This window comes from Cryptomeria japonica, chromosome 2, assembly GCF_030272615.1.
Source record: "Cryptomeria japonica chromosome 2, Sugi_1.0, whole genome shotgun sequence".
Taxonomy (NCBI): domain Eukaryota; kingdom Viridiplantae; phylum Streptophyta; class Pinopsida; order Cupressales; family Cupressaceae; genus Cryptomeria; species Cryptomeria japonica.
This window is the reverse complement of record NC_081406.1, coordinates 160620962-160638664: the sequence shown is the minus strand read 5'-3', so window position 1 is coordinate 160638664 and position 17703 is coordinate 160620962. Positions and strand designations below refer to the sequence as shown.

General features: G+C 30.9%; 1 protein-coding gene across 1 annotated transcript in view; it reads right to left on the bottom strand.

Moving 5' to 3' along the window:
* LOC131070541 (polygalacturonase-like) overlaps nt 1-10044 on the bottom strand; it is a 46647-nt gene extending 36603 nt beyond the window's left edge. The window contains exons 1-8 of the mRNA XM_059213431.1: nt 9820-10044; nt 9543-9671; nt 9172-9330; nt 8870-9077; nt 8435-8516; nt 8223-8331; nt 7891-8016; nt 7585-7804 (exon numbers count right to left, since the gene is read on the bottom strand). Coding sequence (XP_059069414.1) covers nt 7585-7804; nt 7891-8016; nt 8223-8331; nt 8435-8516; nt 8870-9077; nt 9172-9330; nt 9543-9671; nt 9820-10044 — 1258 coding nt within the window. The remainder of the gene's footprint in view (nt 1-7584; nt 7805-7890; nt 8017-8222; nt 8332-8434; nt 8517-8869; nt 9078-9171; nt 9331-9542; nt 9672-9819) is intronic.
* Between the last annotated feature and the right edge of the window lie 7659 nt (nt 10045-17703).

Here is a 17703-nt window from a genome sequence, read left to right as displayed (position 1 = left end):
CATTAGAGGACAAAAAATGAAATAATGAAGCAAATATGACTTTTTATATCATAAAGTTTGGTAAAATCATTTTTTGACATGTGTACCATCATCATTTTGATTTATTTGTCATGTAATGAGGTAATATAAATCCCCTCACTTTTAAAATTTCATAAGTCTCTCATGACTCTCATAGGTCTCTTAGGATTGTTATAGGTTTCTTAAGACTTCCATAAGTTTCTTAAGATTATAATATTACTCTTATTTCTATCACAGGTATCTTAGAGCTATCATAATCATCTTATGAATATTTTATGTCTCTTAGTACTATCATAAGCCTCTTAGAACTATGAAAAATTTCCTATGACTATCACAGGTCTCATTACATCAAGTAAACATTATTAAGAGTTAACTCGCAATATATATGATATCATTACAATTTTCTTTAAACACTACGATGGAAGCACACTACCACCTAGAAGACTTGCAAGCTAAGTTCTACTATCTAAGGGCAAGATGCAAAGGACTTGTAGGATTGCTCCAAGGTAAGATACAAATGACTTCCACACTAAAGCTCACTACTCTAGGGCAAGATACATGAACATCCAGAAAATTTCAGTCAAAAAAACAAAGTCATTGTCCAGCTGTGAAGTTGTCCTTGAGTCTTTGTTACAAGAAACAAACTCTAACAACAATCACTTCCACATTCACTATCTTTGCATCACAAACTTTTTTAAATGATAATGACATGAAATAATTTAGATATCATCTTCCCCACATAATTACCATCAAAGACACACCATCACACAAATTTGATCTTCTATATATACTATCTTCATCTTTGCAAACCCTTTCATTAGCTTAAACAGTGTCACCCTAACAAGTGTTTCATAATTGAGAATTAACATTCTTTGTGGTTTTTCCCTTCTTAGGTTTTCCACGTATATCTAGTGTTCATGTGTATGTTTCATGTGTGTGCTCTTTCATTCTTATATTTGTTTATGGTTAAGTAATTAGAAGATTGTTTACAAGATCTATTTCTATGTAATAAGGGAAATATTAAAATTGGTACAATTGTTTCACCCCCTCTCTTAGTTGTCTGGGATATTATTTCTTTTTTTGCATTTTCCCCTATATTAATTCAATATGAATCCCTTTATTAAATAATGATTTCTTCCCTCTCTCTCATGTCCTTTCATGTCTTAAATAAATGGTAACATGCCAATAATTTATCTGCAATGCTTTTCCAAAAATAAGCCCCCATCAAAGATAAATTTTGCTAGATATGAATCATTGATGAGGTATGCAAGACTATTTTTTATATTTTTTATAGGAACCTTCTATATAATATCCTCCTTTTCTCCTTATTCATGTTAAATCCATGCATGTGAGCCCATCAAATTTTCTGAACTAAATGCTCATAACATATAAAGTTTATTTCCAACTCCTATTTCTAACTTGTCCACTCGATGCCTTCATGCACTATGTGTATTCATGAAAAAGTGCAATGCCTTTTCTCCTCCTTGTTTTTACTTTTCTACTATTCTTCACCTTGATAACATACATTTTTTCTTGTAACCAACCAACTCTACCTTTCTATGAAAAGTCTCCCATTCTATTCGAAACATGAACCAATAATGTACTATAAATATCCATTGCATTTAATTAATAAAATCTTTTGATTTTTAAAATGAAAGGGATTATTATAAATCATTAATTCAACAAATATGTTATTGTTGGAAAAAGGTCATGATTAATATCATGGTATTAATTTATCATTGTCTAAACAAGAAATATAAAATTTAAAGTGAGCTAGAATATATTAATGAAGGATAATTAAAATATTAAGTATTAAGAAACCATCTAAATTATTAAAAGAAATAATGCCTCAAAATAATTTGGTAATCAAATAATATGTGAAGAGGGAACAAATACTATGCCAAACCAAACGTGGGAGCTTTGAAAGTGTGATATATAATCGATTCAATATGAAAAACTTGAAAGCATGAGATGATAGTGTAGGACAATAAACACACTAATTAGAGCAAACTATTTACAATAAGTGACTCTACGAATCTAATACTTTAATGTAAGATCAATGAAAATGCTTGAATGACATATCAATAAGAAATATTCTATAGTCAAAGACAAAGGAACAATAATGGGAATGATTATAAAATACAAAGAAATAAGTAACATGATAAAAGAAGAATATTTTTTTAAGAAAACAACCACCAAAGGAAAGTAGACGAACCGAGTTGAAAAACAAAGACAAAAAGAAAAAGCTGAGAAAATTATAGGCATAAAATTGATGTAAACAAGAATAGAAGGAACTATATTAATTAGTGAGAGACCACAACATACATGGAATAATCACAAAGATTCAAATTGAAATGTAACATATCACAGGAAGGATGTGTCATTAACAATGCAACATATGTTCACTTGTGTCAACATGCACCACTTAAGGTGTGTTGATATCATCCACATGAACTAGAAACAAAGTAACATACACATAAACTCAAGAAAGGGAATACATAAAGCAAAAAAAAATTAAATTGAAAGGACAAAAATTGAACAATGAATATGTATTTCAAGTCAACAACTAGACTATAATGAAGTGAATTAACACTATGATATGTTACAAATGAACTATTTCAAGATAATGGCTAGATATGTTATTATTGGAAAAAGGTCATGATTGATATCATGGTATTAATTTATCATTGTCTAAACAAGGAATATAAAATTTAAAGTGAATTAGAATATATTAATGAAATGTAATTAAAATATTAAGTATTAAGAAACTATTTAAATTATTAACAGAAATAATGCCTCAAAATAATTTGGTAATCAAATAATAGTAACTATAGAATTTTTCCTTGTAAATGAATAATTAAGGTAGCATTTTATAATTATATTAGAATAATTCCTTGTTGTCAACTATACATGATCCTTGAGCTTCTTAATCAATAGAATATTTTGAAAGAAGACCATAATAGTGGCTTATGAGTTTTTTTTTAAAATCCAAGGATCTAGATTTTTTATTCTAAAGCATCACCTTTGAATGAACTTACAAGTTATAATTCCAATTGTAATCATGTAGTAGAGGGGGAAAGAATGTCATATGAGTATTGAATCAACTAGAATATAAAAAGTGAAAATAAGAATTATGAAAATCAATTAAAAATTATTCAAAAAGTTCTTCTAGCTTTGTCCTCTACACCAACAGTAATGTGAAAAATGAATATCTATGAACTTAAAGAAAATGATATTTTTAAATAACAATACCTAGTAAAGGAAATAAAACCCTAAAATTACTATAGTAACAATATCCTTCCTAGAAGTTTCCACTCATTTTGAATTAGTAATCAATATAAAGGAAACATTTTAGTTCTAGATGATCTTATCTATGCTTCTCCAAATTCCTTTCTACCATAATTGGATGTTTTAAAAAAATTTAAGTTAATAATAATAATATGTCTTTTTATATGGTGTTTGGTTTTATACATTCACAAATCAGCCTCAATCTTTCTCTTTTCTTTGTAGTCTTAACTTTGTACTTGTTTGATGTTATAGACTTTAGTCATTTCCTTGGTAGGGAACTGAATTAAATGTTTATCATGAATAGTAAATAGAGATTAGTTGCATAATGGTAAAATTGAGAAAATATATCTCATTCCAAAATGTCAAACTAATTCTAGAATTACCATTATAGCCTACATAACTACTTTTGACAAAGCTCTTTTAAAATCGTTGAAATCACTTATGCTCAAACTATTATGAGATAAATATATATATAATGCATAGGAAATTCATGATAATATATGATGAAAATAACTAAATAGTAATAAAATAAAATATTTCTAGTTTTGTAGGGCAATCAAACATGAAACATAGCTAGGTTGTGTCATTAGAGGACAAAAAATGAAATAATGAAGCAAATGTGATTGTTTATATCATAAAGTTTTGGTACAATCATTTTTTGACATGTGTACCATCATAATTTTGATTTATTTGTCATGTAATGAGATAATATAAATCCCCTCACTTTTCAAAATTCCATAAGTCTCTCATAGGTATCTCACAATTGTTATAGGCCTCTTAAGACTTCCATAAGTTTCTTAAGATTATAATATTGCTCTTATGTCTATCACATGTATCTTAGAGCTATCATAATCATCTTATGAATATTTTATGTCTCTTAGTACTATCATAAGCCTCTTAGAACTATGAAAAATTTCCTACAACTATCACAGGTCTATTAGGGATATCATAAGTCTCTCAGGTCTCAAGTATTAATTATGAAGCCAAAATTACAAGTACATTAAGAGGCCCTCTATATTTATTGATAGCTTTGTATGAATGTTTGATCATTCTTCTACGTAATCATTTATTTGCAATAATATTTCATTTTACAAACAAGAGGCATCTAAAATCGTGTATAACTCACAAACATACGTGCAAAGTAAATAATCAAACATTAAATGGCATCATCATGTGGTCCACAAATAAAGTAATTGACCCCATGGGTATATGACCATATAAGCTCATATTATATGTATGTATTATCCATAAAATTAAACTATAAACCTCTATAATCACTTGTAAGTATTTATAAAACTAAACAAAAAATAATTAGTGATAGAATATGCCTCCCCTCCCTCCACTGAATAATTGGTTGGATTCATAAGATACAATGGAAAAATAGGTTTCAAAGCACTTTTAAATCTAATCACGAATGTATATAACCATGTAAAGATATATAAAAATTATATTAAGCAATCCATCATGTAATAATAATGTGAATATGCCAAAAAATATGCACATGGGCTATAGATAGCTCCAATGGTCATAATGTTTTCCTTAGGATTTGGAAAATATATGTAATGTGGCTTTTAATTGCTATGAGCACTCATGTTGGTACATTGAAATGAAAATGTGGTAATGTGTAAAAGGATTCACGATGCTTCCAAATTATAATGGTGTTTCTATGAAGGCACAAGATAAGATGCAATATGCAAAGAGGAAGTGTAATCTTTTTATAGGTAAGGCTTCATTTCACCTATTATGAGTATAAAATAAATTAAAATAAATGATTCCCCTAAAATAATAAAATGGAAGATTTGAAACCACCAATGTGATAAAGGTGAAGGTGAAAAATTACCTAGTGTGTTGAAGTACAACAACGTAAGATGTAATTGTCAAGATATAGAAGTAGCGGCTTGAATATGTTAAATGGAATGTGCGATTCTCCTATAATTCATGTCAAAAGATTTGTTGATATGGTGTCACAATAAATGTGAATTTAGAAAGAAGTATAAGTATGGATTTGCTAATCTAAGCACATGTATACCTAAATATCCCTCGGTGGGCATGATAGAAAAATGGAACTCATTATTGGGAGGGAAGGCATTATGCCCCTAATGTAATGATATAGCAATAAAGAACTAACTTATGATTAAAGATAAAATATGATGCTATTCATGCAATAGATGTGGAATATACAAGTGTAATATGCGAAGAGAGAACAAATACTACGCCAAACCAAATGTTTGAGCTTTGAAAGTGTGATATATTAATATGGATTCAATATGAAAGATTTAAAAGCATGACATGACAATAAACACACTAATTAAAGCAAAGTATTTACAAAAGATGACTCTACGAATCTGATATTTTAATCTAAGATCAATGAAAATGCTTGAATGGCATATCAATAAGTAATATTCTATAATCAAAGACAAAGGAACAATAATGGGAATGACTATAAAATACAAAGCAATAAGTAACATGATAAAAGAAGAATGGTTTTGGAAGGAAACGACCACCAAAGGAAAGTAGACGAACCGAGTTGAAAAACAAAGACAAAAAGAGAAACCTGGGTAAATTATAGGCATAAACTAGATGTAAACAAGAATAGAAGGAACTGTGTTAATTAGTGAGAGACCACAACATACATGGCATAATCACAAAGTTTCAAATTGAATGTAACATAGCACAGGGTGGATGTGACATTAACAATGCAACGTATGTTCACTTGTGTAAACATGTACCAGTTAAGGTGTCTTGATATCATCCGCATGAACTAGCAACATAGTAACATAAACATAAAGTCAAGAAAGGGAATACATAAAGAACAAAAAAGTAAATTGAAAGGATTGTAATTGAACAATGGATATCTATTTCAAGTCAGCGACTGGACTTCAATGAAGTAGATTAACACAATGATATGTAACAAATGAACAAAAGATAGCAAAACAAATCAAATATACTAATTCCAAAATACTATAAATATAATTTTTAATACTATAGATAATTTTCGAATAGACCCTTTACTAAAGCACTTGGTAGGTCGAGTATTTGTCATAATACTGCCATTATATTACATATCATATTTATCGTAAATAAATTCACAATTAATTAATGGCCTTAATCTTAAACTAGAACTGCTGATGTCTATTGACCGAGATTGAGTAGCCGGCGACGTATTTTAAAGTTTATTGCACCAAATGTGAGCATTCTAGCCTCACAAAATAAAAAATTTAACGGTCTATTGTTGTCCATCTAGTATTATAGATCGACAAATATAAAAAACTGCTGTTTATTTGATGTAATGAGATACCACCATTGATATTGACACTCTGAACCAAACATAAGTCATGATTTCAAGAATGTTTATTTGATGTAATGAGATACCACAATGATTTCAAGAATGTTTCTCATTCACAAAGTTTCAAGTCAGCAAATTGAAAGAACTGCAATGAAGTAAATTAACACTATTTCAAATGAACTATTTCAAGACAATGGCATGCGCAAAAGATAGCAAAACAAATGAAATATACTAATTCCAAAATACTATAAATTTAATTTTTAATACTATAGATAATTTTCGAATAGACCACTTACTAAAGCACTTGGTAGGTCGAGTATTTGCCATAATACTGCCATTATATTACATATCATATTTATCGTAAATAAATTAATAATTGATTAATGACCTTAATCTTAAACTAGAACTGCTGATCTCAATAGACCGAGATTGAGTAGCCGGAGGCCTATTTTAAAATTTATTGCACCAAATGTGAGCATTCTAGCCTCATAAAATAAAATTTTAACGGTCTATTGTTGTCCATCTAGTATTATAGATCGACAAATATAAAAAATTGCTGTTTATTTGATGTAATGAGATACCACCATTGATTTAAGAATGTTTCTCATTCACAAAGTTTGATTGATCAATCAAATCAAGACAATTATTCCCAACTACCCATTTCTTTTTATTTGTAGAACAACTCGATGCATCACCAAAAAGGTTGTCTTGTTTAAGGTGAAAATTTTTGTAAAATAAATTTATTTTTAAATTAGGATTTGCCATGGAAATGAACGAACTCAAAATTTAGGTACATTCCCCTTTCCATTTTGTTTGGAAAAGAAATGATAAGAAAACTTACTAACACCAATGGATTTTTCCATCAGCAGAATTTCAACTTGATAATTACTAACTGTTCTGAAGACTATATTATTTTCCAGGGATTTAAGAAACAGGTTACTGCATTAGAGACAGCTTAATCAGAGCTCTATTATATCAATTGGCATTCTTACCCAGACAACGTGAGGGAATCGAATTTCCAAAGGTGCGACCCTGTACGTTTTGGGCATTGCAAGCGGCTTGCGCCCCTGAGCCAGTTACCAAATCTATATTCTCCATTGCTATGCCCGTGCAAGATCCGCTTTGGCTGCACGACAATGTGATTCCATCTTCTGTTGCTGATGTGCCCCTGATATTATTGTATTTTACATTACTGATTTTCACAGCGGAACCCTACATCAAAAGAAAAGATCAACTTCGAATCAGATCTCAGTTATATTGAAAGACAAAACTCAGTTTAGTGAAGGACTTTGATCTACCTGAGCCTTGCAAGCAGACCCAGTGTCACCTGTGTCACAGTAGAATTGGTTAATTATTATTGGGTTGCTCACGTGTTCCATCTGGACATTCTCATATGTGATATCACTTGCCATGCCAGAACCTCCCTGTTATATTATAAAAGTTTGTCAATGAGCATTTGAAATAGTGCAAGCTGTTGAAAATTCCATGAAAATAGAAATAAATACAACGATTCTTGCACCTCTGCTTAATTGCAATTCTATATTTCATCTATCCTCAGCATACAAAAGTTTCTCTGTTACTTGATAAATTGTAATTTTTTAATTTGAGTTTATTCAAACAATGATAATACCGGCCATGTCTTTATTCTTAATCCATTCGTTGTTGATGTCAACTTGGCGCCGTTCAAGTGAATCGAATGGACATCTGCTTTCTTGTTTCCTTCTCCAAGACTTCCAATACTGCACATTCGGGGCATGATACAAATGATATAAAGAATTTCTCATACTAAATAACTTAAAACTACTATTAACTGTTAAAAGGATTTGTGTAGCATTAAATCACCTTATTCCGTGGCCTGGACCGCATGTGATATCACTGATATTAATATTTGAAGACCCATCACCTATCGCCACGCAGTCATCTCCTGCAGTCAGCACACTTCCATGTAATCAGAGATTTATTGTTACCTGTCTATTTTATATCATATCTAAGAATAAAAGAAATTTTCTGTTGTATTATTAATGACGCTGTTTGATTTCAAGTTACTTTGTCAAGCTTCGGTTTATAATATATATTAATAAAATGTTTAAATTATAATTTTCTACTGGTAGTCAAATAATATTATTGATGGATTATGAAATGTAATATGATAGTCAAAGAATATTATTGACGAATCATATTTATCTGAGAATTTTGCTAACAATTCACCCTTGGAAATTCAAACCGCTTTATGAAAAAGGAGATCTTTAAATGATAGTATTTGATACATTACTTTACCTGTTCCAATAGTGGAATCATTTATGGCTATGTTTGTGGATCGGGACGTATCAATTCCATCAGTGTTTGGGCTGCTTGCTGGTGCCTGAATTGTAATACCCACGATCTGGACACTGTCACATCGTGTCAATGTGACATGAAATTGAGGACTGTTTGTCACCTTTAGTCCACTCAGTCTACTCCCTTTCACATCATTGAATTGAATGGCCTGTGAATAAATCAAGTCATATTATATGCATCTATATTCTGTATCAAAAACTAAGAACACTGAGAAAAGTTCAGCAGTATAAATGGTTACTAACCGTTGGTCTACTTTTCTTTTTACCCCACCAATTATTTCCTTTTCCGTCAATAATGCCATTCCCTGTCAATGTAAATTGTTGAAGATGCTCGAACAACAACCACACATATGTGCTCTTCCAACTGCTGGGATTTTCGGGTGCAACAATCCTTCCATCGACCTAGAAAAATAAAAATAAAAATCTGTATTGAGTTACTACCATATGAAGATCAAACATAGAATTAATCGTGAGTGCGTGTAACTTGGATGGAGGATTACTATGGTTACTACAAATGGAATTTAGCATACAAGCATACAACATTTCGACAAAATGGACTTCATGTATTAGATCCATTGTTTTTAATGCTTTAGGGTTATGTTCAAATTTTAGACCTGAAATGTGAAGCCAGGCTGACACGGTCCCTGGAAATTTAGATTGTTAACCAGAAAAGTCTTGCCACCCGGCACATACAAAGTTGCTGACGACGCTTTACAAGCATCATTCCATGCACGAGTAAACGCCTGAAAAGCATTAGAATATTAATAAGATACAAGATTTTGGAGTCCTTGTTAATAAGATGTAAGCTTTCTGTTGCTCAAGATAGAAACGGTAAAAGTGGCAGTAAATAAGATCTAATATTAGTAACAAAAGAATAAATGATAAGGGAACCTCAGTATTGTCGTGCGCTCCATCACCCACTGCACCATAATTTTGTACGTTAAAGCTTCTTCCTTTACTAGCCTGAGTAGCATCCAGAGATATTGTAGAAGCCCTAAGATATCTGTTACTTTCTGTGATTACCTGGGCTTCAACAGCCATGATGATCAAATGTAAGGCCAACAAGACCAAATTCTTCACATAAATAGTTTGACCTAGTCGAGCCATTGATCTCATTAGAATTATAGCCCGTTAATACTATATTAGAAATTATTCCGATTACAACTAAGTTGCGACTTGCAGCGAAAGGGATATTGAGTACTTGTTTTGTTGACGCATAATTTAATCTGCTTCACAATTCGTTCATCTTTGCAGGAGATCGAATAATATATGCTGAAGCCAAAATGTAGTTGAACCTAATTGAGGACCGACTAAGTTGTAATTAACTAATTGATAGCCGACTAAGTGGCCATGATAATGCTTGTATATGTTGGCAATTAAGATAAATATCATTTCATTAGTCGAAATAATCAAAACAAGATCCAACTTTAGTCTTAAAGGACAGTTAGATACTTTGTTTGATTATTTCCATTTTTTATGTTTGATATGATTTGATGTGAATGTGTGATGATTACGTAAAATGATTAAAAATTCACAAGATTCTAATCTGCAATCTCTTTCAAAATGGTCATACCTATCACAATGGTAACATTGAATATTTTTTATTTCTCTATAGCTATTCTTATCCATTGAATTTTTTTCAGCCACCCATGACCTCTAGTTCTAAAATTTCAAACCTTATACACTTGCCCATTGCAGCCTACAAAAATTCACCTCTTTAAAGCCGTTTTGGTAAAGGATCCCTATTTGTAATATCATTGTGAATATTTCCAACTCTGACTCGCCCTGTTAGCAAAACATGCATCCTTTGGAAGATTGCATGTCAGTAAATTCCCCACTCAAGAGTATGTTTAGAGACCCACTCAAAAAAAACCTCTCGAGTCCTTTAGTTCCTCTGCAAAAATGCCTCATATGCTCCTCCTCTATTCTAGAGGTATTCTTGGGCTAGGAGATTTTAGACTGCATTTATTATTACAAAAAAATTGTTCTAATAAGAAGATTCAATTAGTTGTCGTTGTCTCTCATATTATTCCACCACTATATATTTGTATATTCGAACCTGTAGTGTTAGGCAAGATGGATATTTATTCTCATGCTTGTTGGCTCTTTGTTATTTAATTGGATAATACTAATGATAGGGATGTTGTCCTTTCTATGGGCCTCTACAAATGGGAATCTCATGCTTTATCTCTCTACCCTTGGACCCCATCCTTTAATTTCCCTAATTGATCCTATTGAGGTTTCCCCCACTTGGGTTCATCTCTCTCACATCTCTTGTACTTTTGGTACACTACCACCCGTGAATACAAAGTAAAATATTTGGCAGCTTTATCAAAGTTAACCCTAATACTAGTCTCTTCCTATTGAACACACTTCGGGATTTAGAGGGGAGGAAGGGTGAATCATTCTAGACCTTAAAACACTTTAAATTCAATCCTTTAATCTTCAAAAACATAATAAGTTGGAATGCAACATGAAATCATAAAACACAATGCATAAGGGAACACTTGATTTATATGGAAACCCCTAAACAATGAAAAAACACGGTGAGAGTTAACTCACAATATATATGATATCATTACAATTTGTTTAAACACTACCATGGAAGCACGCTACCACCTAGAAGACTTGCAAGCTATGGTCTACTATCTAAGGGCAAGATAGAAAGGACTTGTAGGATTGCTCCAAGGTAAGATACAAATGACTTCAACACTAAAGCTCACTACTCTAGGGAAAGATACATGAACATGCAGAAAATTTGAGTCAAAAAAACAAAGTCATTGTCCAACTGTAAAGTTGTCCTTGAGTATTTGTTACAAGAAACAAACTCTAACAACAATCACTTCCACATTCACTATCTTTGCATCACAAACTTTTGTATATGATAATGAGATGAAATAATTTACATATCATCTTCCCCACATAATTACCATCAAAGACACACAATCACACTAATTTGATCTTCTATATATACCATCTTCATCTTTGCAAACCCTTTCATTAGCTAAAACAGTGTCACCCTAACAAGTGTTTCATAATTGAGAATTAACATTCTCTGTGGTTTTTCCCTTCTTAGGTTTTCCACTTATATCTAGTGTTGATGTGTATGTTTCATGTGTGTTCTCTTTCATTCCTATATTTGTTAATGGTTAAGTAATCAGAAGATTTTTTACAAGATCTATTTCTATATAATAAATGAAATATTAAAATTGGTACAACTGTTTCACCCCCTCTCTTAGTTGTCTAGGATATTATTATTTTTTTTACATTTTCCCCTATATTAATTCAATATGAATCCCTTTATCAAATAATGATTTCTTCCCTCTCTCTCATGTCCTTTCATGTCTTAAATAAATCATAACATGTCAATAATTTATCCCCAATGCTTTTCAAAAAATAACCCCCCATCAAAGATAAAGTTTGCTAGATATGAATCATTGACGAGGTATACAAGACTATTTTTTAAATTTTTATAGGATCCTTCTATATAATATCCTCCTCTTCTCCTTATTCATGTTAAATCCATGCATGTGATCCCATCAAATTTGCTAAACTAAATGCTTGTAACATACAAATATTATTTCCAACTCTTATTTCTCACTTGTCCGCTCGATACCTTCATGCATTATGTATATTCATGAAAAAATACAATTCCTTTTCTCCTCCTTGGTTTTCCTTTTTTACTATTCTTGACCTTGATAAGATATAGTTTTTCTTGTAACCAACCAAGTCTACCTTTCTATGGAAAGTCTCCCATTCTATTCGAAACATGAACCAATAATGTACTATAAATATCCATTGCATTTAATGAATAAAATCTTTTGATTTTTTAAATGAACGGGATTATTACAAATCATTAATTCAACAAATATGTTATTGTTGGAAAAAGGTAATGATTAATATCATGGTATTAATTTATCATCATCTAAATAAGAAATATAAAATTTAAAGTGAGTTAGAATATATTAATGAAGGATAATTAAAATATTAAGTATTAAGAAACCATCTAAATTATTAAAAGAAATAACGCCTCAAAATAATTTGGTAAAAGTTCCCCTATTTGTACTATCACTATGGATATTTCCAACTCTGACTCACCCTTTTAGCGAAACACGCATCCCTTGCAAGATTGCATATTAGTAAATTCCCCACTCAAGAGTATGTTTGCAGACCCACTCAAAGAAAACCTCTTGAGTCCTTTAGTTCCTCCGCCAAAATGCCTCATATGCTCCTCCTCTATTATAGAGGTATTTTTGGGCGAGGAGATTTTAGATTACATTTATTATTACAAAAAAATTGTTCTAATAAGAAGATTCAATTAGTTGTCGTTGTATCTCATATTATTCCACCCCTAGATATTTGTATATTTGAACCCTGTAGTGTTAGGTAAGATGGGTATTTATTCTCATGCTTGTTGGTTCTTTATTATTTAATTTGATAATACTAATGATAGGGATGTTGTCCTTTCTATGGGCCTCTAAAAATGGGACTCTTAGGTTTTATCTCTCTACCCTTGGACCCCATCCTTTAATTTCCCTAATTGATCCTATTGAGGTTTCCCCCACTTGGGTTCATCTCTCTCACCTCTCTTGCACTTTTGGTACACTTCCACCCCCGAATACATAGGAAAAAATTGGGTAGCTTTATCAAAATTGACCCTAATACTAGTCTCTTCCTATTGAATACACTTCGGGATTGAGAGGGGAGGAAGGGTGAATCATTCTAGACCTTAAAACACTTTAAGTTTAATCCTTTAATCTTCAAAAACATAATAAGTTGGAATGCAACATGAAATCATAAAACACAATGCATAAGGGACTTGTAGGATTGCTCCAAGGAAAGATACAAATGACTTCCATTCTAAAGCTCACTACTCTAGGGTGAGATACATGAACATCCAAAATATTTGAGTCAAAAAAGCAAAGTCATTGTCTGATTGTGAAGTTGTCCTTGAATCTTTTTTACAAGAAACAAACTCTAACAACAATCACTTCCACATTCACTATCTTTGCATCACAAAATTTTGTAAATGATAATGACATGAAATAATCTACATATCATCTTCCCCACATAATTACAATCAAAGACACACCATCACACTAATTTTATATTCTATATATACCTTCTTCATCTTTGCAAATATCAACTAGGTCAACCTAAACAAGGGACACGCATAAGTCCTATCAAGTTGGCCACCAAATATGATTATGGTGAATGTGATCCAATCCAAGACTTAGAGAGGACCTCAATACATCATATTACATATCTATAAAATCAATCATCACATATATTTCCAACACTCTTCCCATATCTCCTTCACATGAACCTGGTTGGATGTAGACCTCTCCAAACCCCTTTCTATTGATATTTTTCTTAATGTTGATGAGCTCCAATGGATACACTACTTGGTGTATTAAACGATATCATTCAAATATCATTGAAACTTTTATAAGGAGTATCTAGCCTCTTCGTGTCATCATTTGTCTCGACTCCTTTCCTCTCCTACTTAGTGGAAGGATGTTGATTTGTGTCATCTTTCTAATTTTATTGTTCTCTTAAATGCAGACTCCTCTTCAACATCAAAACAACAATAAAAAAATTTATACTATCAAAGAATCCATAAGCATCATCGATCAGCACATGAGGAAAATAAGCCAAAGGAAGCAGTGAATTTGAAAGAAATTGTTATATTCATAATTTCACTTTTTAGGAGCACGAATTAGTTTTATCTGATATAAGATTATCAACGAACTACAAGATACTCTTGTATAAGAAAATTGGATTTTGACACTTGTACAATTAGACAGAATCTTGTTTTTCTCGGGCATCTTTTTCATAAGGGAATTCTAGGGCATTTGCAAGGGGTTCTGAAATTTTGAATTTTGTAACGGGGTGGGTAAAGTAGCAATTCTGAGTTGGAGCAATAGAAATTCATTTTGTCTCATGAACTAAGTTTTTTAATGAATGTATCATCTATTTTGAATAAACGAATAATATTTACTTCAAATTATGGCTTCTCATTTTATATGAAGTGTTTTTGTTAAGGATAGGAACATTTATCTTTGCAATTTATCTTGTAGAAGTGAATTATGTTTATAGGTTCTCTTCAAGGAAGAGATTAAATGTTCTGGATGTATTTTAGTGAAGTGAGAGGTGTAATAGCAATCAATAAGAATCATTTAGAATGGTTTTTTTAACTTTAATAGGTGTCAATCATTAATGTGTGAGGTCTAGGTAGCTAAGTAGTTAAAGGTTCATGAAGATATTCAATGTTCTCACAATTATGACTCTATTGCTTGGATTAGACATTGATCTTTGAGAATTTAAGTGAATTTTAGGTACCATCTCAAATATTATTGATCTCTTTTCTTTTCTATTTGTAGGAGTAGGTGTAGGTTAGATCTTTCTCTCAATTTTGCCCAATAGTGAAAAATAACCACGGATCTAGCAAATTTACAATAAAATTTAGGATAATCTAGTTGATACTCATTGAGAGAAATCTGCATTTTAGCAGTGTTAGTCAATTTTATTACAAATCCATTAAATATTTTATAGGGTCACCCCCATACGTCTTGTAGAGCCTAAATTGTACATCATTTCAACCTTTTGGTTAAATCCTATTTGCTGGTCACTTTTCTAAAATTTTATGAAATAAGATTGGCTATCTTATAGGAAAATCTAGATAATCAGTTGGAAATGATAACACTACTAATTCCTTGTCAGATCAATTTGGGGCTCTCTCAAGTAATCGACTTATTCATTCATAGCTCTTGAATTCTCTTTCCCCAAACTACCATATACCTCTCCTAGGTTTAGTGGCTCCTCTTTCAGATTCTATTGATGCATCACTTGGTTTAGAAAATACTATTCCTTTTTCTTCTCTTGTTAGGGATTATTTACGAAGAGTTGTTCGCAAAAATAAAAAGGTTCATTCTATACCTTCTCATAGATCTCACATTGTTCCTCTATTCTTGCTTCTTGGCCCCATTTTAGATCTGTATTTGTGGTTATATTTCAACAGTGTGGTCTTGTTGAAAGTGTTACCTATGTATAACCATACTATTTTCTCTTTAGGTTTGACGAATGGCATATAATGTATAACAAGTTGGGGCCCTTCCCCACTTACATTAATGAAAAAACATTGCATATTTTTCTTATCGAATTTATCTCTAACTCTTCCTCTGGGACCACTTCTTCTTGTGTTCCCTCTTGAATAATTCTAATTTTTTCTTTTCCTTGATCTTTATTATTTTGGAGCTAGTTTTGACATCTTCATTCTTTGAAATATGCAACTTAGAGTAAAATATTTATGATTAACTTCTCTAGATGAATCTCTTAATCCTTCCTAATGTGAAATAAGATCTCACAAGGTTATCATACTAAATGATAGACAAATCTTTCCTCTCTTCAATGATGATGATACAATTGTTCCACCTTGTTATTAGAGACATCAACACATTTTTTATCACAACTTAATTGTTCATAATTTCTCCTAGAGTAGCCTTTTTATTAAGCAAATCATTTAACCTTACATAATAATCACTCACATTTTCAGCTTCCTAGATTTTTAAAAAAATTTAAATTCCATTTTCAAGTTTTGTAGGTTGACAACCTTGATCTAGTCACTGCCTTCATAAGATTCTTTTATATTCTTTCAATCATTCTTAGATATTTCTTTTATATTATTTCAAGCAGTCATAGCTATATATGCATCTAAAATTAATGGAAATAAGCTCTTATTGGGAACTATTAGAATATGCAATAAATATTGTGGATTAGTATTCTTTGCCTCCTGAAACATTTTATCGTTAGTTATAAGTTATTCCAATCAACTGACTCTTCATACCCAACTTTTACAATTTTCCACAATTATTTTAATGTAAAAAATGTCATCATTTTAATGTACCAATAATCATAATCACTTCTGTTGAATTTTGAGATTGACAAATAATAAGATTTTGACATGATGAAATTTTAATAAAATCACCTAGTTTTCTACCAAATGAGGAATTTTAAATACAATTCTAGATAATGATGGTAGATTTATACTTAGAAAATTAAAAAAAAAAAAAATTTGAATATAGATATTTTACAAAAAGGAAATATTAATTTTCTTTTCATACACAAATTAAACAAGAAGAATAGAGCCACATCAAAATATCGTTCAATACATTATCTTTTATGAAATAAATAACTTAAATGAGTTTACAAAATCAATAGGAAACTATGCCAAAAATAGAAAATAATACTTAAAAATAAATTTTATTACATTATATACAGTAAATCATGCTAGAGACTTTTATGGAAACAAGCTAAACTATCAAACAATTTAGAAACTATAGAATGGCATTGTATGACACTCAACGCTGTTGGAACTATTAGTTGCCAACACTTTCTTTGTAAATTTCTTCTCTGATATCTCCTTTGTAATCCTTGTTATATTATTGTTGGTCCCAAGAATCAAATTTTTTATCACTAACCATTCTCTATATCCTTCTTTTACACTTTTTCCTTTATTCATTCAATATGAATCATTCTATAAAATAATGCACACTTCTTTTATCTCATCTCCTTTCCTATCTAAAACAAATGGTAATGTCAATAATTTCTCTCTAATTATTTTCAAAAAATAATCCTTCATTGAAGTTAAAGTTTGCTAGATATGAATCATTGACGAAGCATGCAAGACTTATTTTTAGAATTCTTTGAAATCGCTTATACTCAAACTATTATACGATATAATATTTATAAAACTCATGGGAAATTATGATAACC